The sequence below is a fragment of the Idiotropiscis lumnitzeri genome, chromosome 6 (genome assembly GCF_059441095.1).
Source record: "Idiotropiscis lumnitzeri isolate Australia: NSW breed Sydney's pygmy pipehorse chromosome 6, RoL_Ilum_1.0, whole genome shotgun sequence".
Lineage (NCBI taxonomy): Eukaryota > Metazoa > Chordata > Actinopteri > Syngnathiformes > Syngnathidae > Idiotropiscis > Idiotropiscis lumnitzeri.
The window spans coordinates 19,195,811-19,218,586 of record NC_142396.1 but is presented as its reverse complement, the minus strand read 5'-3'; the positions used below and the strand labels follow the sequence as shown (position 1 = coordinate 19,218,586).

The 22,776-nt window shown below is 40.3% G+C and overlaps 1 protein-coding gene across 1 annotated transcript; it reads left to right on the top strand.

Moving 5' to 3' along the window:
* The first annotated feature begins 776 nt into the window (after positions 1 to 776).
* Positions 777 to 21,180, top strand: LOC148335513 (alpha-parvin). The gene is made up of 13 exons (XM_088299394.1): positions 777 to 1,126; positions 13,315 to 13,404; positions 13,907 to 13,977; positions 14,342 to 14,444; positions 14,582 to 14,722; positions 16,578 to 16,693; positions 16,836 to 16,894; positions 18,586 to 18,605; positions 18,711 to 18,772; positions 19,165 to 19,233; positions 19,389 to 19,490; positions 20,414 to 20,486; positions 20,803 to 21,180. The coding sequence occupies exons 1-13, from the start codon at positions 988 to 990 to the stop codon at positions 20,877 to 20,879; spliced, it is 1,122 nt and encodes a 373-aa protein (XP_088155520.1). The 5' UTR covers positions 777 to 987; the 3' UTR covers positions 20,880 to 21,180.
* The last annotated feature ends 1,596 nt before the right edge of the window (positions 21,181 to 22,776 follow it).

Below are 22,776 nucleotides of genomic sequence, written 5' to 3'. Positions count from 1 at the left end.
TAAAAGACTAAGATGTTTTAGGTGAAGGTAATGCATCTGGAACAAATAAACACACCAGAGAGGAGGGCACACGTGCTGCAATTTGAGATATTTCTTCATCATGTACCAGAATGAAATCTTTATCTAACCAAATGGCTGTGTCAAAGAAGTTGATTTCCATCACCAATCCAGTCTTGCTTGGCGGCCCCACCGGAAGAATGCGGAGACGACCTGCTTTTTAAAGAAATTCGCGACACAGTCATTTAAGATATGTTTTTGTCTTTGATACTTTACCTGAGAAGGCCATCATCATTCGCCATGATTAATTATTGCAAAGACTGAATTATGTTTGTACTCAACCCCGTGTTCAAAAAGACACTCAAAATATTTAGTCAAGCCAAATTTAATAATTCAAAAAAGTCTCGAAGTCCACAACAACACCCCCTTATTTTAACCTCAAGGAGTGCAAGGAAAAACAACAACCAAAACTCACCTGGGGAAAGTGAGAAATCTTGAAAAGGGGTCACATATATCATGGATGCATTTTAGCACACAAACAGGCATTACCTTGAAACGTAATTGCATTTTTAATGTGTACTTGCAGGTGCCGAAGAAATTTAGGGAGACGAGCAAGTTTGACTTTGGGACAAATCGGGCACTGATATAATTTACAGAGCTGCACTGCAAACGTCACATTCCCCTGAATGAGCGAGTGATTCATCTACAAAAAAAATAACAATTAAATAATTAAAATACATGTTTGAGGTTCTGATGGAACGTCAACCTCCTGCAGTTCGTTCAGTCGCTTCTTCCTCCCCTGATGTTCCTCCGGAGAGGCGGGGCCTCGTCCTCTCACTCCAGCCAACTTGGGGACGAAAAGTGTGGAATTCCATTTCCGCTTTTGGGAGTCGACCGGGATTTTTCCCCCCTCACTACTCCACCCTTCCAACAAATTTAAATTTTTACGTCAACACCGAATCAACGTGTGACTCAAATATTGTTCCGACAATGGCTTCGTCTCCTCAGAAGTCGCCGTCCTCCCCTAAATCGCCGACAACGCCGAAATCTCCTTCTTCTCGAAAGAAAGACGACTCTTTCCTTGGAAAACTTGGTGGCACTCTGGCGAGGAGGAAGAAAGCGAAAGAAGGTAAACAACTCGCGAAGTCGTGTGCCGTGAATCGGCATGTGTTTTATAGTGACTAGTGTTGGAAATTGGGACGAAATGCGAAGTCTAGTTTGAACATGGACAGTCCTAATGAGAGCAATCTAGGTCAAATCCAAAAAGCATTACGAACGTTAATGACAATACTTTTGACTCTGACGCATCGGTATTGTTTCTTTAAATGTAGTTACAATAGCGAGCAAACGCCGTGTCTATTGTGTGAACGAGTTCCGAGTCTTTATCCATGTAAGGTAAAGAATTCACTTGTGACGTCCTCTGGTTTCTCTGACAAGCCCCCCCCCCCACTTTAAACACTAACTCTGATTTTCCACAATCAGAGAGAAAAAGAAAGAATCTGCTTACCCTCTGTTTATGTTCTCATGTGGAAATACTTCCCCATTAGGTATTCATAATTACAACAATATCGTTATGTCATAAATTGCCATACAATCATTTACAAAAATTGTACATTCCACAATCACCCTGTAACTGTAATCAACTGTCATGAAAACACAACACAAAACAGTAGCTCTTAAAACGAATGATGGTGTAATTTTGAAGTGGCTCATGCATATCACTTTGAAACATAAGAACGCTGAACTAAGAATCTTAATGCTTCGATGGCATCACATAACTGATGTGTATGTTCTTACCTTTTCACATGGCCAGAGTTAAAACGTAAGTGCTCACTGAACTGAGTTCTCAGGATAAGCCGACCCTCTAAAGCCTTATGAGGAGTCTTGTATGACCCCATGCACGATAATGTTTCGGTGCGACTTTACAGGTACACTGCATTTCTCCCAAAAATTGGGGTCGGTTTCAGAATTGTATCACCACAGGACTAGTCAGATGTACTGTACAGTAGTTCAAATTCAATGTTAACCCTGCACATAGTACAAGTCCAGTATTGAGTAAACAAAATGCAGTTTAGCATCGAATCAAAAGTGCAAAGAGAGCCGCAAATCCTTTCCTTTCCGGTTCCGGCGCCGCGCGAGTGGCTGCCTGTTTACAGCAGCGTGGCTCACTATTGAGCCTTTTTTGTGTGTTTTTTTTTCCCTTTACCCTGTTTTATTTAATTTTTACCTTTACAGCGTTTCCCCCTCTGTATAATGGACAGGCATTAGGAGTGTTTCCTTACACTTAGATACATTTATACTGTGGATATTTGCATGCTTTTTATGAATGTCTGCTGCTAATGTTATACATTAATGGCTACATTACGCCGCCGACTCTGTGTGATCTATATCTTTGCTGCTCAAATTTCCCCATTGTGGGACTAATAAAAGACATCTTTATCTTTAAGTCCAGCGTGAGTGTACATTCTAAATGAACGGTAGTGAAACAAAGAAAAAGATAAAATAATATATTGTTTAAAAGCAGTGACAAACGATGAGCAGCAATATCGCTATTTTAGCAATAGGTAGTGCAATATGGAAATAGCGGCAAGATATTCTTAAAATAAAATAATTATGAACAATGTAAGTAAAACGTGTGTCTATAGGAACTTCTGAGTAATAAAATGTGTTCGTTATTACTAGTAGCTATTTCTGTCAGAAGATCATGGTGCAGCATATTTGTTTCAGGTCTGAAATAATTTGATTAGTCTGACTTGAAGAGGACTTTTATGGTCCAGGTAAACACCTTATTTGAGCAAACACAGCTGGTTAATACAATTATAAGTCAAGATTTTGCTGCATGTAAACAACTAATCGGCCCACATTAAGCATGTTGCATAGTTTCTCCACAAAGACATAAACAGAAGAAGGAAAATATCAAGCGATGGAACAGAAAATAAATCATGCTAAATAAACTATTTTGAGTTTTTAGCCAAATTATAGTACAAATTCAACCAAAAATATCCCCAAGGTGGTGCTTTCCTCCATACACCTATCTTGGAGCATGAAAATTACCGTGTCCTCAATTTTCTGTGTCACAAAGTGAGGACCGGAGCCACCCACATACCACCCCAGCAGACTAAACGCACATGGACTTTCTCAAACAGCCAGTGGGATGCCCGACTATCTTATTCGGGAAAGCGGCGCGATGAGTGGCCACCTCAATCGAGCGACGGACCATTCAGCAGCTGTTTGTCTGATCGGCATTTCTCAATAGACTACCTGGTGAAACTTGACCTGTAAAAAAAAAGTGGATTAGCTAGGAGATTAAACCTTAAAACTAGATCATCAAAGCAGCGTCCCCTGCATTGTAGAGAAAAATGATTAAATCAAATTATTTTCAAATTTAGTTCACTCTTCTCCCTAAAATAATTTTATTTTTTAATCTAATAGTGATTTCTTCAAAATATCTGGATTTGCATATTTCCCATTCACGTACGTGCGCCAGACTTAAAGTGCGGTAGTGAGCAGCCATTGGTGATTGCCTGTTTCCGTCCCTTCATGTCTCATCATATTTGAAGTCACTTTTTATATGCACTCTAATTTTACAAAATGACACATTTATTTCAAGTTTGTGTGTTAAATATTTAATTTTGCTGATCGCATAAAATACGTAAAACGTGTGCAAGGTGTACCAGACAGTATTGTGATTCACAAAGGTGGAGTTAACATTAGGCAAACGCAGGCTTCTTCTGGTCAGTGGTTTCCAGGGGGTTTTGTCTCATAAAAACATATTATTAATATAGTTTTCTTTTATTTAAAGCAATTATTATTTTAATCTAGTTCACTCTTAAAAACACATCAGAATGCTTAATCTATAAAAGAAAAAGAATGCACATCTTTTGTCTGCTCAGTGTGCATGCTAAAATTTCGAAAAAGTCAGTTAAGTCGATTCCAAAAATAATTTAAAGTCATATTATGAATAACCTGTGAATGGCATGTAATAAAACTAGACGTAACCACTGAAGTGTATTCAAACCAGTAGCCCTACGCATTTATCAGCATCCAAGAATCAACCTCTATCCTTCTCATGTGATAGCACTTAATTATTTGGTTTTGTTTCATCATTAAACAATACTAACTACTGTCATGGAAAATGTAATAAATGATTTTGCAATTTATTTTAATCCAAATAATTTTTAAAACAATAAAAAATAAAAAATATAATAATTGATTCTAAAAATATTCAGTTGTGACAGCACTAATGTAAATCTGACCATGAACCCACCACATGTTGCTGGAAGAGCTTGACCAAATATTTCTGATACTAGGGTGTAACGGCACGTTAAAATCATATGTTGGTAAGGTTCTTGGAGGCTTTGGTTCGTTTCATTTTCGGTACAAAAATCACGGGAAAAAAACTTAAAATATGTTTATTTTGAAAAGATCGCTGGAATTAAAAATAAAAAAATAAATATAAATAAATAAAAAAATAAATAAAAACATCACTTTTGGGTTAATTACTAATTCATAAAAAAATCACAAAAAAATAATTAATGAATGGACTGCTGATGTTGTGTTGATCGCATTTGGAAACGCTTTGAAATATTGGCCATCTGACGCTCCGATGATTGAAATGTGAACGGAATGCGACACACGTTAAACAATTGGATCAAGGTCGCAACTGTTGCAAGAGCCTAGCAAGGTCGCTGAATTGCACTTTGGAAAAGCGGCGCTGTACTCTCTCTCACTCTGTGACGGCTGCGCTGCACTCTTTCACTCTGTGGATGGATGACTTTTGATTCAAAACAAAGATCAACTGATTGAAGGTTGAAATAATTACGGTGCGCATCAAAATTGGATCATTTAAATATATTTAGATAGCTGTCAATTTAAGGACTAAATATATGAATTAAATGAATTAAATCGAGGATGGAAAGGATGGATTAAAGGATTTAAAATAGCACCGTAATTAAAGGACAAGCTAAGGAGCCACGTGAGCACCAGATTAATTGAAATAATCAACATTTAAAACAAATTGCAGTGTGCAAGAAGACAGAGTGGTTCCAATTGAGAAGCAATAACTGTCATACCTAACTTTACCATGAGCGCCTCAGAAACTGAAAAACTGCTTCAGTCAAGAATTGCCTCCCGTAAAGCAAAAATGGGATTTTGTACTCGCAAAATGAATTGCTTAAAGGAATGGATGAATATTTCTAATGATGATTTCGATATGGAGAGATTTGAACAGGACCTAGAATCTTATAGGATTGTCATACAGGAATTCAAGGAGGTGCATCAATCTGTGCATGATCTCCTAACAGAGGGGGAACAGGAGTCCGACCTAAGTGAATGGTATGAGCCCAGAATGACAAATCTTAATTACTTCTTGAAGGAAGTCAATGCATGGACACAGGACAAAAGGTTACAGCACCAAAAGGTAGCTCATACACTACGCAAACAGCTACAGGACACGGCACCGGACCTGATGAAACCACTGGACTCCATATCCACCATATCGACCTCCTCATCAGTTTCTTCTGCATGCAGGAAGGCAGAGGCTGAGAAGGCAGCTCTTCAGGCCCGTGCTGCTGCATTGAAAAGGATGCAGGCTCTGAAACTTGAGGAGACGAAACTTAAGATGGAAATGGAAAAGATGGAGTTGGAAACGGATATTGCGGCTTCATATGCCAAAATAAGAGTCCTTCAAAGTTTTGAGGAAGAAAAATGTTTTGAACCTGATGAGATGGTGGAACCTACGGATGGCATGAATGCCTATCTTGATGATGAGGCCTCCAAACAATGTTTCAATCCAAGTCCAGAAGTGGAGTTTAATGAGATAAGGAATTTGCCTAAAACGCCATTGCAGAGGATCTTGGAAATTCAACACCCTCAGCCGAATGGACAGGAAAATGGGATAAGTGAATCCAGGGCAGCTAGACAGACTAGTGTTTCCACTCAGCCTAGAGCCCATAGCCCCCAAAGAGCGCACAGTCAAACCACGCCTCAAAGCCGATCCAGTGGGCGAGGTCAATCCAGAGCTCACACACCTCCTCTAAATCAAATCCATGCTCATTCTAGCAGTAGCGGTGGTGGTGTCACTACTGGGGCGTGTGGTGGTGGTGTCACTACTGGAGCGGGCGGCGATATCACTGACCTGATCTTAATGCAACATAAGCTGGCCTCACTACCAGCCAGGGAGGTCACTGTGTATAATGGTGATCCATTGGCATATCATTCTTTCATCCATGCATTTGAATATTTAATTGAGGACAAGACTAGTAGCAGCGTAGACAGGCTCTACTTTCTTGAGCAATACACCTCTGGGCAAGCCAGGGATCTTGTACGCAGTTGCCTGCACATGGATGCACAACGAGGTTATGCTGAAGCCAAGCGACTATTGGAGAAGCAATTTGGAAATGAAGTTAAAGTCACTAGCGCATACCTCGAGAAGGCACTGAAATGGACACCTATCAAAGGGGATGATGGAAAAGGACTGCAAGCCTATGGACTATATCTAAGAGGATGCCATAACGCCATGCAAGATTTAGATATGGATGAGCTTGATGTTCCCTCCAATCTCAGGATCTTTGTGGCTAAGCTTCCATACAAGCTGCGTGAAAAATGGAGGGGAGCAGCTTATGAAACCTTTCAAAGAACGAACAGGCGAGCTCGATTTCAGCATCTCGTGGAATTTATAGAGAAACAAGCTGATATCTTGTTGGATCCGTTGTTTGGGGATTTAAATGATTTGCTCCCTAGCCAAAAAAGGCATAAAGGAAGTAGCTTTGTAACAGCAGTGGTGGAGGCAAAAGCTACAGGCCAACCAACCAAGCTGGCAAGCATTGTCACATGTGGATTCTGTCAAGGAAAACATGGACTTAATGACTGCAGAAGGTTTAAGTCGCAAACGCATATGTCAAAAGTGAACTTTCTAAAGGAAAACCGTCTCTGCTTTGGATGCCTAACCAAAGGACATTTGAGCCGTGACTGTAGACGTAAGATGACATGTGAGAAATGTCAAAAGAGGCATCCAACACTTCTTCATATATTGAGTGACAAGAATACTGTTGTGGAAACTGAGCAATTTCAACCAAAGACCACAACCGCGGATAAAAAGGATAAAAGAGAAACAGAAGAGGCGGAGGAGACTTCTGTGATTAGTGCCAATCTTGTTGCAACTGGAGGTGCAATCGGAAAGGATTATGCTCTGGCAATAGTGCCAGTTAGAGTTAAGATGGTGAAGGGAAATGAGTTCGTCACCACCTACGCATTCCTCGATCCCGGCAGCACAGCAACGTTCTGCACGGAGAACCTAATGAACCAACTGAAGGCTAGAGGACGAAAGACTCAAATCCAATGGAACATCGAAAGTGATGTATTCACCTTCAAAACCACCACCAGAACCAGACCGCCCACTCGGAGAGGTATCCTCTCTGCGGTTAGCTCGGTCTATGACCCATTTGGATTCCTTTGCCCATTCATCCTGAAAGCCAAACAAATCCTCCAAGAGCTCTGTAGAGCAAAACTGGGCTGGGACGAAGCCATCCCAGTGGACTTCTCCAAGGCATGGCAGAGATGGGTCACTGAATTGGAGAGTCTGGGTTCATTTCAAGTTGACCGATGTATGAAGCCAAAATACTTTGGGGAGGTAATAGATGTGGAACTACACCACTTTTGTGATGCTAGTGTGTTGGGTTATGGCACTGCGAGCTACTTAAGATATACTGATAGCATGGGAAAACGTGGCATTTGTCCTGGGAAAGTCAAGAGTAGCACCACTAAAACAGATGACTATTCCCAGGCTGGAGTTGACAGCTGCTACACTTGCCGTGAGGGTGGACAGAATGCTGAAGAAGGAGCTACAGCTTGCACTCACGGACTCTAATTTCTGGACAGATAGTACATCTGTACTGAAATATATTCGTAACCAAACCAAGAGATTCCACACGTACATAGCCAACAGAGTGGCAATTATTCGTGATCTTTCTCAAGAGAAGCAGTGGCGACATGTAAGCTCGCAAGCCAACCCGGCAGATGATGCTTCACGTGGGCTGCATGTAAATGCATTCCTAAAATCATCAAGGTGGCTAATGGGGCCGGAATTCCTGAAGAAAAGGGACACAGATTGGCCGAAGATCCCAGATGACCTGGGGCAAATCGCCTCTGATGACCAGGAGGTGAAAAATGACATCACTCTGAACATCACACATGTAAAAGAAAAAAATCCAGTAACCAGACTAGTGGAGTATTACTCCTCTTGGGATCGTCTAAAGAGGGCTGTGGCCTGGCTTTTAAAGTTGAAAACACGGCTTCTTGTGCTTGGTGAGAGGAGAAAGGACCTCGCGAGGGCCAATCCAGGATTGACACAAGAAGAAAATTGTCTGGCAGCAGAGGATATAAAAGAGGCCGAAAAGGCCATTATCCAATTTGAACAGAGACAACACTTTGGACAAGAACTTGACCTCTTGATGATGGGGTACAGTATGTTGCGGACCTTTTCTGGAAGAGGTGGATAAGAGAATATGTGCCCCTCATGCAACCAAGAAGCAAGTGGAATCATCCAAAACAAAACCTCAGTCCAGACGATCTAGTTGTCATCGTGGATGACACAGCACCAAGGAATTCATGGCTCATGGGCCGTGTGGTGAAGACCTTTCCTGGATCGAAGGGGCTTGTTCGAAGTGTACTCGTGAGAACCAAGACCAGCACTCTACAGAGACCGGTGGACAAGCTCTGTCTTCTTTTGCCAGCAGCGGACTGCGCTTGCAGCCTCGTCGACAGCCTCGACACATGCATGCACATATACACATTTTACATATTATATACACCTAGGACTGACCGAAAGATAACACGGGCTGCTGGACACACTTGATACACACAAATAAGCACGAACTGCAAACATTTGCTTCATGAATTATGGACTAAGCACGTTTATTTAACAAATCATAGACTACGCACGTTCCTTTCATGAACTCTGAACTTCATGGACTAATACCCAAAGACGAGTAATGAATTTGAAATGGATATATTCACGCTGTAAATTATTGTTTTGTGTTTGATTCTTTGCAGAAACTATCAATTGTTGGCCCCTTGAATTATTAATTCTGGTAATTGATTTGCTATGGCATCACCAATTAGGGGCCGGAATGTTGAGGCCAGAATGAATATATTATTTGACACCACTGTTGCCTTACGGGGCACCGCAGTATGGAGGGTGCCCTCTGTAGACGAGGGATGGTGGTGTGACCTGTGAACCTTTAAGTTTCATGATTATTGCACCTGTGGGGGGGAAGTGTGGGGCTTGGAGGACAGCGGAACAGTGTTTGACCAGGTCACAACTAAAACAAACTATTATACTGATTAATTTCTTTGTAGTTTGGAATGGAGGACGAGGACGAATAATTTTGAGTCAAGCGCACGTGACAAACAAATGCACGTTAATCTTGTTTACAGTAAATTGACAACTTGGATCGCCACTCGTTCAATTGTGACTGCGTCTTTAACCCCGCACGAGTGGCTTATTTTGAGACAACGGAAGGCCACTACAGAAATACATGTATTAATTTCAGTGTTATTGTTCAAACTGTGCACAAATTACAGTGGATTACAGTTTCCTCCAATTTTTATTTTTTATTTTTCATATACAGTGTTTAAATTCTTTGACATGTGAGCTTTGCAATGGCATCTCAATATTCATATGCACCGCTTTAGGTCATAATAGCATTTTTCAGCATTGACATTTTTGCAACGTTCACAACACAATCAAACCGGAAAATATAAGTCATTCAGTATAAGTGAATATGTCCTTAACAGCAACATATTAGACATGATTGTCATTGGTGAGGTCATCAACTGGCAATCGATAATGGGATCATTGTATAGCGTCATCTAATCATCCTTTCCTCTGTGAGCATGATAGTCAAGTGTTTTTACATTAATGTAGGAAGGTCTCCTTTTAAATGGACGATTACTTGGTGCTGCTCGGTTTACTGTTCCACAGCTGAGCCTCATTTTCTGCTGTTGTATGAAATCGCATCAAATTCATGCTGGCTGAACGAGAGACGTGCACACACACACACGCTCACAGCGTGCGTGGGTTTGTGTGTGTTTTATGATTTGATGGAAGGCCTTGGCGACTGGCTTTTTTTTTGCCCATCATTGATTCAATTTCAAGTCACTGTGACGCTTATGGTCAGTCGCCATGGCAGTTGCCATAGTAAAGTGGAGTAATAGCCAGATGGATCTAAAGCAAAGACAGGATGAGGGCATTAAAGTGCTATAGTAATTGGGACAGGATGGGATGAATCAAATAGATAGAGGAGAGGGTCAGAAGGTGTAATAGACAACATGAGTAAGGATGTTTTCTGTATATAGACAGATCTCAACTGTGCATGATGGAGACAGTATTGAACAGAAGACGGGGCAAAGCAATACACAACTGTTACATGCTGAGGGAAACTAGAACAAATGCGTCCTGTGGCCGAGTTTTTTTAGAGTTTGAGTTAGCTCAGCTTTAAGAGGATGGAGTCGAAGGGAGGGCGCTTGTCCTGCTAGCCCAGGGAAGGATTACAGACATGGGCTATGGAGCGCTTTGTCCACCAGGTAGGCGATTAAAATACGTCCTCACATAGAGAAGTCTAATTCTGATGCATGTGATGCATATTCACTGATGTTATTACTTGACCATAAATGCATTTCTGCTTTTACAAGGCTGACACAAAAGGGGAGGGAAGTGATGTGCTTGACGAACTACAATGTGGGCACTGATGACATGTGAGATTCTGGTTCACTTGCTCAGGCAGCAAATCAAATTTGGGCTGGGCGTGTACTGTAAACGGTATTCCTAAAGCAGCACAAATGTTTATTGTTGCCAGGAGCCAGACACACATTTCATAGCAGACATGAAAATGCAGTATAAACAGGTTTCGGGATCAATGCAGTGGTCATTCGGTCATAGTCCTCTTCATCAATTCATTCACTGCTGCAATTGCATTACAGCGCAATGGCACACAAGAAAAGAGAACCAGATATGTTCTCCCTGTTCTCGTTTTAAAACAAAATCAGCAGGCCAGAATACAACACAGGCTGGGATGCTAGTCTGATTCTTGTGCACTGAGGTGCCTTTGCACAAGGCACTGTTGCCACTTGATTTTCACCGATTTATGCTTGATATGAAAAAGCCTGAAAGTGTTTCCATTTGGAGCCTTATTGGTTTTACCGCTTTAATCAAATTTGCCAATGGGCCTACATTGCTAAAGGCTAGTATGTCGAAAATCATGTAAACTTGCTTTCTCACACAAAATGTTGATGCTGATCTTTTCACCAAGCGCATCCTGGAGTGCATTAATACTGTTAGTACTGTGTCTGAAAGGCTGGCGTAACCATGACTCAAAGGTGCAGGCAAAATAAGATGTGACGGGGTGAACGGATCTTTTTCGCTTGTGGAAACAGTTTTGAAATTATAGGACACAAAAATTTGGTTGATTCAACAATGCAATTTTGCATGTTCTGGAAGTTTGTAAGGCAGGGTTCGCCAAACCTTTTGAAATTGAGAGCAACTGGTTATCACAAATTGCTACCAGCACACCTGAAATAACACATTTTCCTATATTCCTTCAATTATATGTTCTTGTCATTCATTAAAGATTTCAATCTTTGTGGAGACATTGCTTGTCTAATTGACTTGCAATTAATGACAAAATGATCAGCAATGATTTAACTCGATAGGAAACTGACAGTGGACCGCTCATGTCACCTAATCAAAGGGCTGACTTAAAGCCAGTCACAAGAAGGAGTCATGCCTTAACGTATGACCGGAAGTGTGTTCAGTAGCCATATTGTATACAAGCAAGAGCACTGTTACTTTGGAACAATATAACTTAAGCAACATTAAAAATTAATCTTCCAAATAATTACTTGAGTAGGTACATCGTGAAAATAAATATTCAAGTTCTGATTAACTAACTAGTGAGTCAAAGCAAAAAGTATGTTGCATTGAAACAACTCTGACGAGTGCTTTGTACAATTTATGCAAAAAGTTACTTAAGTAATTGCAAAGGCGTAATACTCTGCCGTACTCCTTTCAACTGCCTTTCCTTTTGTCTGGGTTGTTTCTGTCAGAGCAGTTTGCTGGTGTGCTGTCCCCTGTTTTAAACGCGAATACATGCAATAGTCCCGCATTATGGCGGATCTTCGTAAATCAGGCCCATAGAGTTAAAAAAAAAAAAAAAGTAAAAGAACAGAAAACATTTATTCAAGTTTAGTTTTAATTGCTGGTTTTTTTTAACAAGGTGTGTGTCAGTGTGTTACTGATGCATGGGATGTTTGCGGATGGTGTTGATTATGCAGATGCCATTCCAGTGAAGGCAAAGAAATTCACAGGATGTTCGCTCCATGCTCCCAACACATGATGAGCCTCCTGAGCTATCTGACAAATTGAGAAGAAAGGCATGCTGGGCATGCGGGGAGGCCTGTTGAGAAGCAGGAAGCATCACTGCTTGAATTTTTGCTCACCCTGACTCTCAACAAAACCTTTCTGAAACCAGGCCTGCAATGGCCTTCACCATTCATCTCTTATTGATTAAAAAAAAATAATAATAGCATTTAGTGTGTTCACAAGAGCTTTTCTGGTAATTAATGAAGTCACTGGAGAACGGAGGTGTTTTTTTTTTTTGCTGCAATACTGTTGATTGGATTCTTAGCATGGCCATGGTTCTGTTTTGCTGGAGTCAATAGGGCATAGTAATGGTACAGTAAACTTGATCCATTACTTGGCCATTTCTTTCATTTCCTGTAGTTGTGAACTTTCAATTCTGGTTCTGTGCTCACTTCAGCATACCATCTATAGTGTTGTATATCTAATGTGTATGTAGTTTGTTTATGGAACTTAACATGGCAGCAGTGAAAACAGATCTATAGCACACTGACCATATTGTTTGCAAGAAGTCATATTTTGAATTGGGATGGCATTCACTCAGCCTGGAAAGTTTTAACTTGGGCATGGGCTGGTGTTGCTCCAAGACTCTTCGATAAGGGCAAAAATGGAAATCTAGACTGTCTGTCTCCTGAGCCCTCTAGTTCATTGGCCACTTGCCTGCATTCTGTGGATCTATTCTTCATTTTTTTAAAAACTTTATTGATACAGGTAAGGTAATTGACAACATATTCCTATTTGCAATGCTGGCCTGGCAAATTTATGTGCGTCGGTTGTGAAAAGAAAATCTTCTGCACAATACATGTTGCACATAAATAGAAGTGTTTGAATTACCCAGTTTATCATTGACATCAAAATGGTATTGTTGTATGTAATGCTTATCTGTTTTTTCATCACTCCAGTGTCTGAGCTTCAAGAAGAAGGGATAAATGCCATCAACCTTCCTCTCAGCCCCACCCACTATGAGCTTGACCCCGAGGACACCATGCTCGGTATTTGCAACACAGTCCCTCAAATGCACATGAAGAGCTTTAGTACTTATAGACTGTTTGACAAATGTATCATCACAATAACACAGGTTTAACTAAGATTACATAAAAGGTTTTGAACTATTATGCTGCGCACACACTAAATGATTTGGGGTGCCCTGAAGAATATGCAAATATGAACTTTTGTTTGGTTTTGACATGCGTAAATCTCACGCTTGCCTCCAAGTGGGGAAAATATCGAAGCAGGAAATTGACCCCCATTTCCACTGGGAAGTGCAATTCGATTCAGTATGATGTGAAGCTCATTTTTTTTTTCTCGAGCACAAATGAAGGATAGTAACTAAACCCATGCCATTCACCGTATTGCCCAACGTGTGTCAGTCACTTGTTGGGCTGACAAGTCAATCAGCTCACCAATGAATATAACTAGACAATGTTATCGTCCGCACTGATGGCCTGCCTTGAGAAAATTTGGATCGTAGCTGACATCATGTTCATCTTCCAGAGGAGAACGAGGTGCGTACCATGGTGGATCCAAACTCCAAGAACGACCGCAAACTGCAAGAACTTATGAAGGTCAGTGGTGCCTGGAACAAGCATTCCGACATCTTACTTGAGTGTCCGTCTAACGTATGACGAGAGAAGCTGGAAGTAAAAGTGAAACACGAGGTGCAAGAATCGCAATAAAATAGAATCACAAATTTTCTCCAGCAGTAGTAGCGTGATATAATTGTTTGCTGATTAAAAAAAATAAAAAACATAAAGAAGCGGAAACATAAAGAAAGAGTCCTTGGAACATTTAGAATACAAAAATTAAAGAGATTAATGAAGACATCACTATGTAGACAGAAAAAAAAAATGAAGAGCAAGAAACAACTTGCAAGTGTTCAGCAGGCAGCACATCATTACACGGAACGCATTTTGTCATGTGCTCACATAGGTGTTGATCGACTGGATAAATGATGTGCTTGTTGGCGAAAGAATCATTGTGAAGGATCTGGCTGAAGATCTCTATGATGGACAGGTCCTGCAGAAACTATTTGGTGAGCTCATGATTTAAACATTTTCATAGGCTATGAAAGTTTGAAACATTTACACAAAAATCTGAAGCAGTAGTATCACTGTATCTCAGATGGAATTGCTTGTGGGGGTTATTTCTCACGCTTGTGATGGGTTTCAGAAAAGCTGGAAGGTGAGAAACTCAATGTGGCAGAAGTGACGCAATCAGAGATTGCACAGAAGCAGAAGCTGCAGACTGTTTTAGAACGAATCAACGATTCCCTCAAACTCTCCACCAGGAACATTCGCTGGAATGTTGACTGTAAGTGATACTTTAATTTTAATACAACCTATTCAGTTGCCCTCACAATTTCATACAATTTTGTCATCAACATCAGCATTATTAGGTAAAGTAATGCAGAAGTAAAGGAATGATTCCGTCTTTTCCCCAACAATTTACAAATCCATCTTTCAATGTCATTTGGTTTGTAATTGGAATTAGAGCGCCACATGGTTAAAACCGTGATGCTCATGAACGGAAAACTTACAGGTGATTTCAACCAGAATTGTCAACTTTAGAAAAATGTTTGTGGCACCGTAATCTTGTCAATTTATAATTTCTTTCATACCTCATAATCTGAAAAGGAACTGTTACTTTTTCTCAGCTGACCTGGACTAGAGCGTATATAACCATATACCTATCTGATTTCAAACCCTGCATTCTTTTCTGCTCAGAGAGCCCAACAGCTGATGTAAATAACAACCTAAAAAAACTGTCTGAGATGAATGAACCAACGAGTTTAACAATAATAGCAGTCATGTGTCACGACACCCTCACTCCTCTGTACGCTTCTCTTATTGTTGTTGGAATGAAGCGTCATTTTATCTTGTGTGCATGTGGATATATAGATAAGGCGTAATAGAGGCAATGTAGCTTTTGGGAAGCCAAACTAGTGATGAAAATGTTGTCCTTGGAGGTGTGAAAAAGATTTCTTGAAAAAAATCAAATAAAAAAATCACAAACACGTGAATGAATACCAACAAAGCCAATTGATTCTGCTGTCCCTTTTATGTTGACTTTTATTTTAATCAATTCTCACTTTTACTTGTCATCCTCACTTGCTTGAAGCCCCTGTTTTGAAGCCATTTTGGGAATCTGCATCTTTGTCGGCTTAATCCATTCTTGGGCCATCAAGTCTGACCTACAACTGTTTCAACCGTTGGACACATGATCGCTCCAGATAATTTTCATAAAAGTGATCCTTTTTACAACCAATAACATTTGTCCGAAGAAACATGACGGAATCTGAGAATTGCACCCTTAGTTACTTCAATTTTGTTGTGGAAAATGTCAGATTATTGTGTCTTCTTCAGAGCAACATTGATTTTTTTTCTTAGTTTGAATATAAATTGTGCCAAGAAATTCCTTTGCAAAAACGATTGTAAAGTTTTAATGAACTTCATACCATTTTTGTTTGTTCTTTGTTTTTGTTTTTGTGTTTTTTTTTCGTTTTCTTCAAAATATAATTTCCAGTTTTTTTTTCATTGTTTCATTAGTATTATTTCTCCATTAAAATAGTAAAGGGGAAGTCAATCCCAATAAATACTTTGCAATAATATGTTGTTTGACTACACTAGTCAAAACGTGGCCATTATGTCACTTTCTGTCCACTGTAGATGACATCATAGTTACTCAGGGCTCAGGTAACAACCAATCATGGCTAACCTATTTTTTTAAACTGAGCCATGATTGATCATTACCTGAGTCCTGAGCGACTACAATGTCATTTTTAGTCAACAGCAAGTAACAAAATGGCCGCCCCATGAGCTTGACAAAAATGAGTGGATTTTACTCCTTAACTCATTCCGCAAACTCACAATTACTCAGAATGTTTCGACTAGTAGGCCTGCATAGAATATATTCTTGTTAAGAGATGTTTTGGGTTGACTTTCCCTTTAAAAAAAATGCTGCACAAAACTAAAAAATTCCTAAATGTAATAAAAGCCGGAAACACATTTATAGGCGTGAAATTGAATATTTGTTTTAATTAAGAATAACAAAGACACATATTAACAGCTGTAGCTGCTAGCTAGTGCTAATTCACATTATGCCAGACAAATATTGATTTGATGAATTCCTAATACTGTACAACTTCTCTGTCTTTTACAACATAAAGCGGTTCACGCAAAGAGTGTAGTTGCCATCCTTCATCTGCTGGTAGCACTGTCACAACACTTCAGAGCACCAATCAGATTGCCAGACCATGTTTCTATTCAAGTGGTTGTGGTCCAGGTGAGTGTCAACACTCTGCTCGTGTTTGCATTTTTGTACTATTTTTTTGTTGTATGTGTCTTTGTTCTTTCTTTTTCTTTTTTTTGCAAACATTCTGCACCATTTTCCAGTCAGACTGATGTTGATTTTCTCTGGCTTTCAGAAAAGAGAAGGCATCCTCCAATCCAGACAAATTCAAGAAGAAATCACTGGTAACACTGAGTAAGTAATAGAACTGAACAAATTAGAGACTATTTATGTCCATCCAAATGTGGATAAGTCCTCCAAATGTTGCATCCCCACCAAGGAAATATCCTTTCAGCCTTGGCTTCCCACACAGAAAATATGCATGCGGAGCAAAAAGGCGTTTCACAGATGACCCTATGTTTTGAGAAGGAGAACACGAGACCCGTTAAGAGTGAGCCACAGTGACTGCCCAAATTGAAGCGATTTAGCTGATGGTCACAAAAGCGTTGCACGTAAAACAGGGTTGTGTTCATTGAAATTATTTTTCCCAATGTGTTGCGATTATTAATTCGAAGCATCAGATGACCATTTCATAGTGTAAATAAAAAACATTTATTTGGCTAAATATAGACTTTTTTTAAGGATTACTATCGATTTCATCCAGGTGGTTACCACAAGTGCTAGAGACTGAGCTTTGTCTGCTACTTAAGATGGGAAGTTTGAGACTCCAAGACTTCAAGGGTCACTCTGTTTTTCTGCCATTGCAGGAATGACAGGATGCAAGATTTGGTTGTGACATGGAGTCAAATAGAAAACAAAACTATTGGTTCTTAAATTCAAACATTGTCTCCACACCAAGGCAAGTTAGGTAAAACAGAGTTCTTGACCTGTGATTCACTAATACATATATCCGATATAACCAGTATATTACTTTTGGTTAGTTTATTTATTTTTTTGCCAAAATACATAAACAGAAAACCATAAATCAATGCCATGTCACACATCAAAGGATGCCTTGGTTTCCTTTTACATGTAATTTGACCGATTAACACTACAACCTTTCATTGCCTCTCTGTGGTAGTGTTCAGAAGTTTGATAGCTGCTGGCTGTGGATTTGTATGGTTTTCTGTCATCCCTTTACTGTGTACGTTTAATGAAATGATCAATCGACAGAAATATTTGTACTGTGTAAATCAGTCAAGTATTGGAAGAGAGGAAGTGATGTCGTGTAACAACAAAAGTGCCTCAATGTCTCACACACACACATAGTCACGTGTAAGTCGGACGTCTGGGTTTCTGTGGAGCAGGAGACTACAACCTGAGAGCAGCAATAACAGATAACAGCAAACGGACAAAGGCTCACGAGCACTCATGGTCACAGTGAAACTATGCTTATTAGCACAGCAGCTGGAAGATTGCCCAGACTTGCCTTCCCTTGATCACACACTTAACGTATGTATGTGCTATGAAATGTGTGATTTCTTTCTGACCTGCCCTGCTTTGGTGGCTCCTCCTCATTTGAACTGCAGTCATTGTTCTTCACCAACAAGAAATGATGTTCTCCAAACATGATGATGATCGATGATACATAGACAAGCTATATAACGTCAGTCATTTGTATCAATACCCCGCATTGTTGTTTTGCTGTTGAGTAGATGCTGTCACTGTGGACCCCTCACTGATGCCCAGTTTCTTTCAATACCCCAAATGTACCTGTGTTTCTCCTTAATCTAATTATGATGCCATAGCTACGTCTATTGTTGATCCATTTCTAATCCCCCCATTCGCCACATTCCTCAGTGATTGAATTGGAAGCATTTGGCTTTTATTCTCTTATTTTCTATAGAGATTCAAGTGTGAAATTGTGAATAATATGAAATGACCTGTGATTTATTTATTTATTTTTTGACATGATTTATTTTTTCCCCTCGTTCTAATTTTAACAGGGCATTCTCTGGAAGACATGGTATGTTGTTGGGAAGGGATCAACCAATATTCTGTCTTTTTCCAGTTATGTCCATATCTTGATTTTCTGTTTGTGTTTAATCATTTATTCCTTGTTTTCCCACAGAGCGTGATGCTTTTGACACCCTGTTCGACCATGCTCCCGATAAATTAAATGTTGTCAAAAAGGTAGGCACTGCGGATTCATGTATTTGGGACCCTGTGTCTGCAAAACAAACTCTTAAATCACTTAAGCAGGCATTTAACCACAAGTAAATACGTCAACATTGAATACATTTTTTAAATGAACTCCTTCAAAGTACACAAATCCCAGACTTTGCATCAAACACACATTCAACACCATAGGCTAAACTCTTTGAAGCAAATTATCATGAGCGACTTGAGTCTGGTTCCAAATGAAGCAAACATTGACCGGGTCTGCACGAGCGGGTGCTTTGAGAGGCACCACTAGGGGCGGTACAGTACAGTACAGCCCACCGTTGTCCAAGCACAATTCCTTAAATATTATTTAGTATTCTACATTTGTCTCCTAATCAATGAATGACTTTGTGTTTTCTCAGACACTGATTACATTTGTGAATAAACACCTGAACAAGCTCAACTTAGAGGTGTCTGAATTGGAAACGCAGGTATGACACTCTCACACATGACACATATGTATATAAATCTTGCGGTTTATTTTGCATTACTTGTTTCTTTTTTCCTAAACCATGATGCCACCATAATGTCTACATTGTCTTCTTCGAGACAGCTGCTGTATTTAGCTGCCCGTGCCGTGTGTCAGTTTGCAGATGGTGTTTACCTGGTGTTGCTGATGGGTCTGCTGGAGGGATACTTTGTGCCACTCTACAACTTCTTCCTCACGCCAGAAAATTTTGACCAAAAGGTTGAGTGTGCTGATTTTCTAATCATTTGGAAATAATCTTTGACGCTGTGGCATCGTTAGAGAAATGCTTTTAAGTTGATCCTCCATTTTTCTGAGGAGCATCAGGCACGCATAGCCAGAGTCTGCCCTCAAAAGCTCGGTTTCATACCATCTGTTTCCCTCCGAGCCCATTCAGTGCTCAGCCATCTCTTCTCTCGATTGGCCTCTCTCATTCCACGGTATTCTAAACAGGCAATCTACGGAGACACCACAGTAGCCTTTTGTAACAGTCTTGGCCAGCCACCCCTGCCAAGCTGTGAAGCAGAATGGCAATCCCTGATACAATGTGCATGACTCCAAGCGCACACACACACGCACACAGACACACACACACTTCTGGCCTGGTAGAACCGGCAGGAGCCCATAGCATCTGTAATCTCTTCTACGCAGGGAAAGACTGGAGTGATGGCTTAGGGGCTCTGTTTTGTGTTTGTGTGTGTGTGTGTGTGTGTGTGTGCAGAGCACCTGCTCATTTTTTACTTAGCTCATCTTATTTTACTGCACGAGACTGCCACCCACAATGGAACATATTTAAATCCCTTCACTTCTAGTAGTAGTAAGTAGCTGCAGCTTAACCTAGATCATGATTTTCTTCTATAGTTGGCTTGGTTAATGTATATTGTCTTATTATTTTTACATTTTTCATGTACTGCTGAAGTCTACAATGACAAAAGAAGTAAAAATGTACTATATTAATAACTAATGAAGCAATTTGTTTCTGCAGCTGCATAAGGATAAAGTTGTGTGTGAGATCAGAGGTATATTGTGTGTGGTGGTCACGACATTGAATCAACACAAGGTGCATTGTGGCATTAGATTTTCATTTAGTTGCAAAGTGGTGACCAGATTGAGTAATGTGAAATGGATGCTCACTCTCGCCATAGGTGCATAACGTGTCCTTCTCATTCGAGCTGATGCAGGATGGAGGTCTGGAGCGACCAAAGCCGAGGCCAGAGGGTACCATATTGTTACACAATGATCTCGTTGGCAGAGGGACACATTCATAAAACTTTTATCTGTTTAATAATATAAGAATAAGGTTTAGAATTTTGTGATTTTGTTTAGTCAAATGCATATTTTCTCTACTAGAGGTAAAGTCTGTAACACTTGTGTATTCTGTTTTTGCACATTGTTGTTCATATTTATTAGATTTATTTTTTTTAAGTGAAAATCCACCCTATGGCAACTCAGTTACCTGGATAACACTGATTGTTAACACTGTTAAAAAGGCCACAAGATTCTCTTATGATGCCTTTTCTTTTTCTCTTTTTAGATATAGTGAACTGTGACCTTAAGTCAACCCTCCGTGTCCTCTACAACCTCTTCACCAGGTACAGGAATGTCGACTGAGGACCCAAGCAACAGAGAAGGAGACTTTTTCTATCAATGGACCACATACTATATCTTATAAAGCCATCAATTTGATATTGAAACATGCTTTTATTTGAATCCACATGTACTATTTTACAAATGACCACTCGTGTTAATCCTTGCAGCATGTCTTTGTGTGACACCTTTGGACACATTTGTTCAAATGTTTCACATTTCTAGTGAAACGTCTTCATTGTATTTATTGTAAATTTAATACACTAATTCAGCTTTTTTCGACTCCTCTTTAAGTGCCTTTGAATAAACTTCCACTACTTGATAACAGGCTGACTACTCCATGTCCCAGATGTCTTAAGAAAATAAATTGTTGCTTCCAATGTTACTTAGCTCTTATATGATGCAGGCTATATTGTTGTAGACGTAGGCTCTGATTTTCTAAAGGTTTTGCCATTGAAAAAACCGGCACAAACTTGTCTTTGCACAGATGTGAAAATGGATCAACTAACTGGGAAATTGCAGCGCAGTTCATTTTATGCGTTGTCCTGTGCTGTGCTTCATCCACAATGCATCATGGCTGCATCCTTTTTGTGGATCAGCTTTCACTTGCAACTGTGTGCACAATCAAGTAATAACGAACTTTTAGTGGCTGATGTGCTCAATGGATCGCTATCCTCCTGCTTATGCAGATACAGCTCAAAACTAAGAAAAAATATATATATTTTCTTGTTTTTCAACAGTGCAACTGACCACAGGTTGTGAACTGAATTGCATCTTGGTGTGAAAATAACTAAGAAGCCGTTGAGCTCAGACATGCTGAATTGGCTGTCTGTCACTCTGAGGAGGGATTATGATCCCGCCACACAGATCCACCTGCGGGTTTTTTGTTTTGGTCCACACCCGGCTGCAAAATTGGACCGAACCATATCCAGAAGTCAAAGAGCAGCCTTAATCCGGTCCATGTTCCCATTTGGTGCAGTTTGTTCACAATACCAGTTAAAAATAATCAAGCAGTGGTTGTAATTGAAGTGGAAATGCCTGATGACTGGCATTAAAGTCTAAAATGCTGTAGAACAAATATCTACATAAGAACTCCAGTAGGTGGATTCCATCCATCGTTGTTTGCCATCTACAGCAAGCTGCATGTATTAAGGCACGTGTCAAACTCAAGGCCCGGGGGCCAGATGTGGCCCGCAACCTCATTTTATGTGGCCCGCGAAGGGAAAATCATGTGCTTCAACTTGCTGCTTCTAGCACATTTTCTTCACTTTTAACAACATTGAGATATGAGATATTGCCATTTATGACTGGCTTTTGCTTTCAAAACTAGCTTTGTATCAATGTGTTGTGTGTAAGTGATAATGTAAGATGATATATATGAGTTCGCAGTCATAACGGCCCTCTGAGGGAAACCAGAACCACGATGTGGCCCGTTCACAAAAATGATTTTTGACACCTCTGTATTAAGGTCTGAGCTTTTACGTATCCATCTTATGCTACACAGCTGCCACCAGGTGGCAGACTGAACAACAATATAGGGAAGTAAGTAAAATGCAGTACATAGTCCCACATTACAAACATCCATCCATTATCTGTTCCGCTTCTCCTCACAAGGGTTGCGGGCGTGCTGGAGCCTATTCCAGTCGTCCCCGGGCAGTCGGCGGGGTACACCCTCAACTGGTTGCGAGCCAATCGCAGGTCACGCAAAGATGAAAAATAATCCTCACTCACATGTCTCCAATCGACCTGCCATGCATGTTTTTGGAATGTGGGGGGATACCGGAGAACCCGGAGAAAACCCACGCAGGCACGGGGAGAACATGCAAACTCCACACAGGCAGGCCGGAGCCGGAATTGAACCCACAACCTCTGCACTGTAAAAGGCTTTCATGCCGCCATTACAAACATGCTATGTAAAATT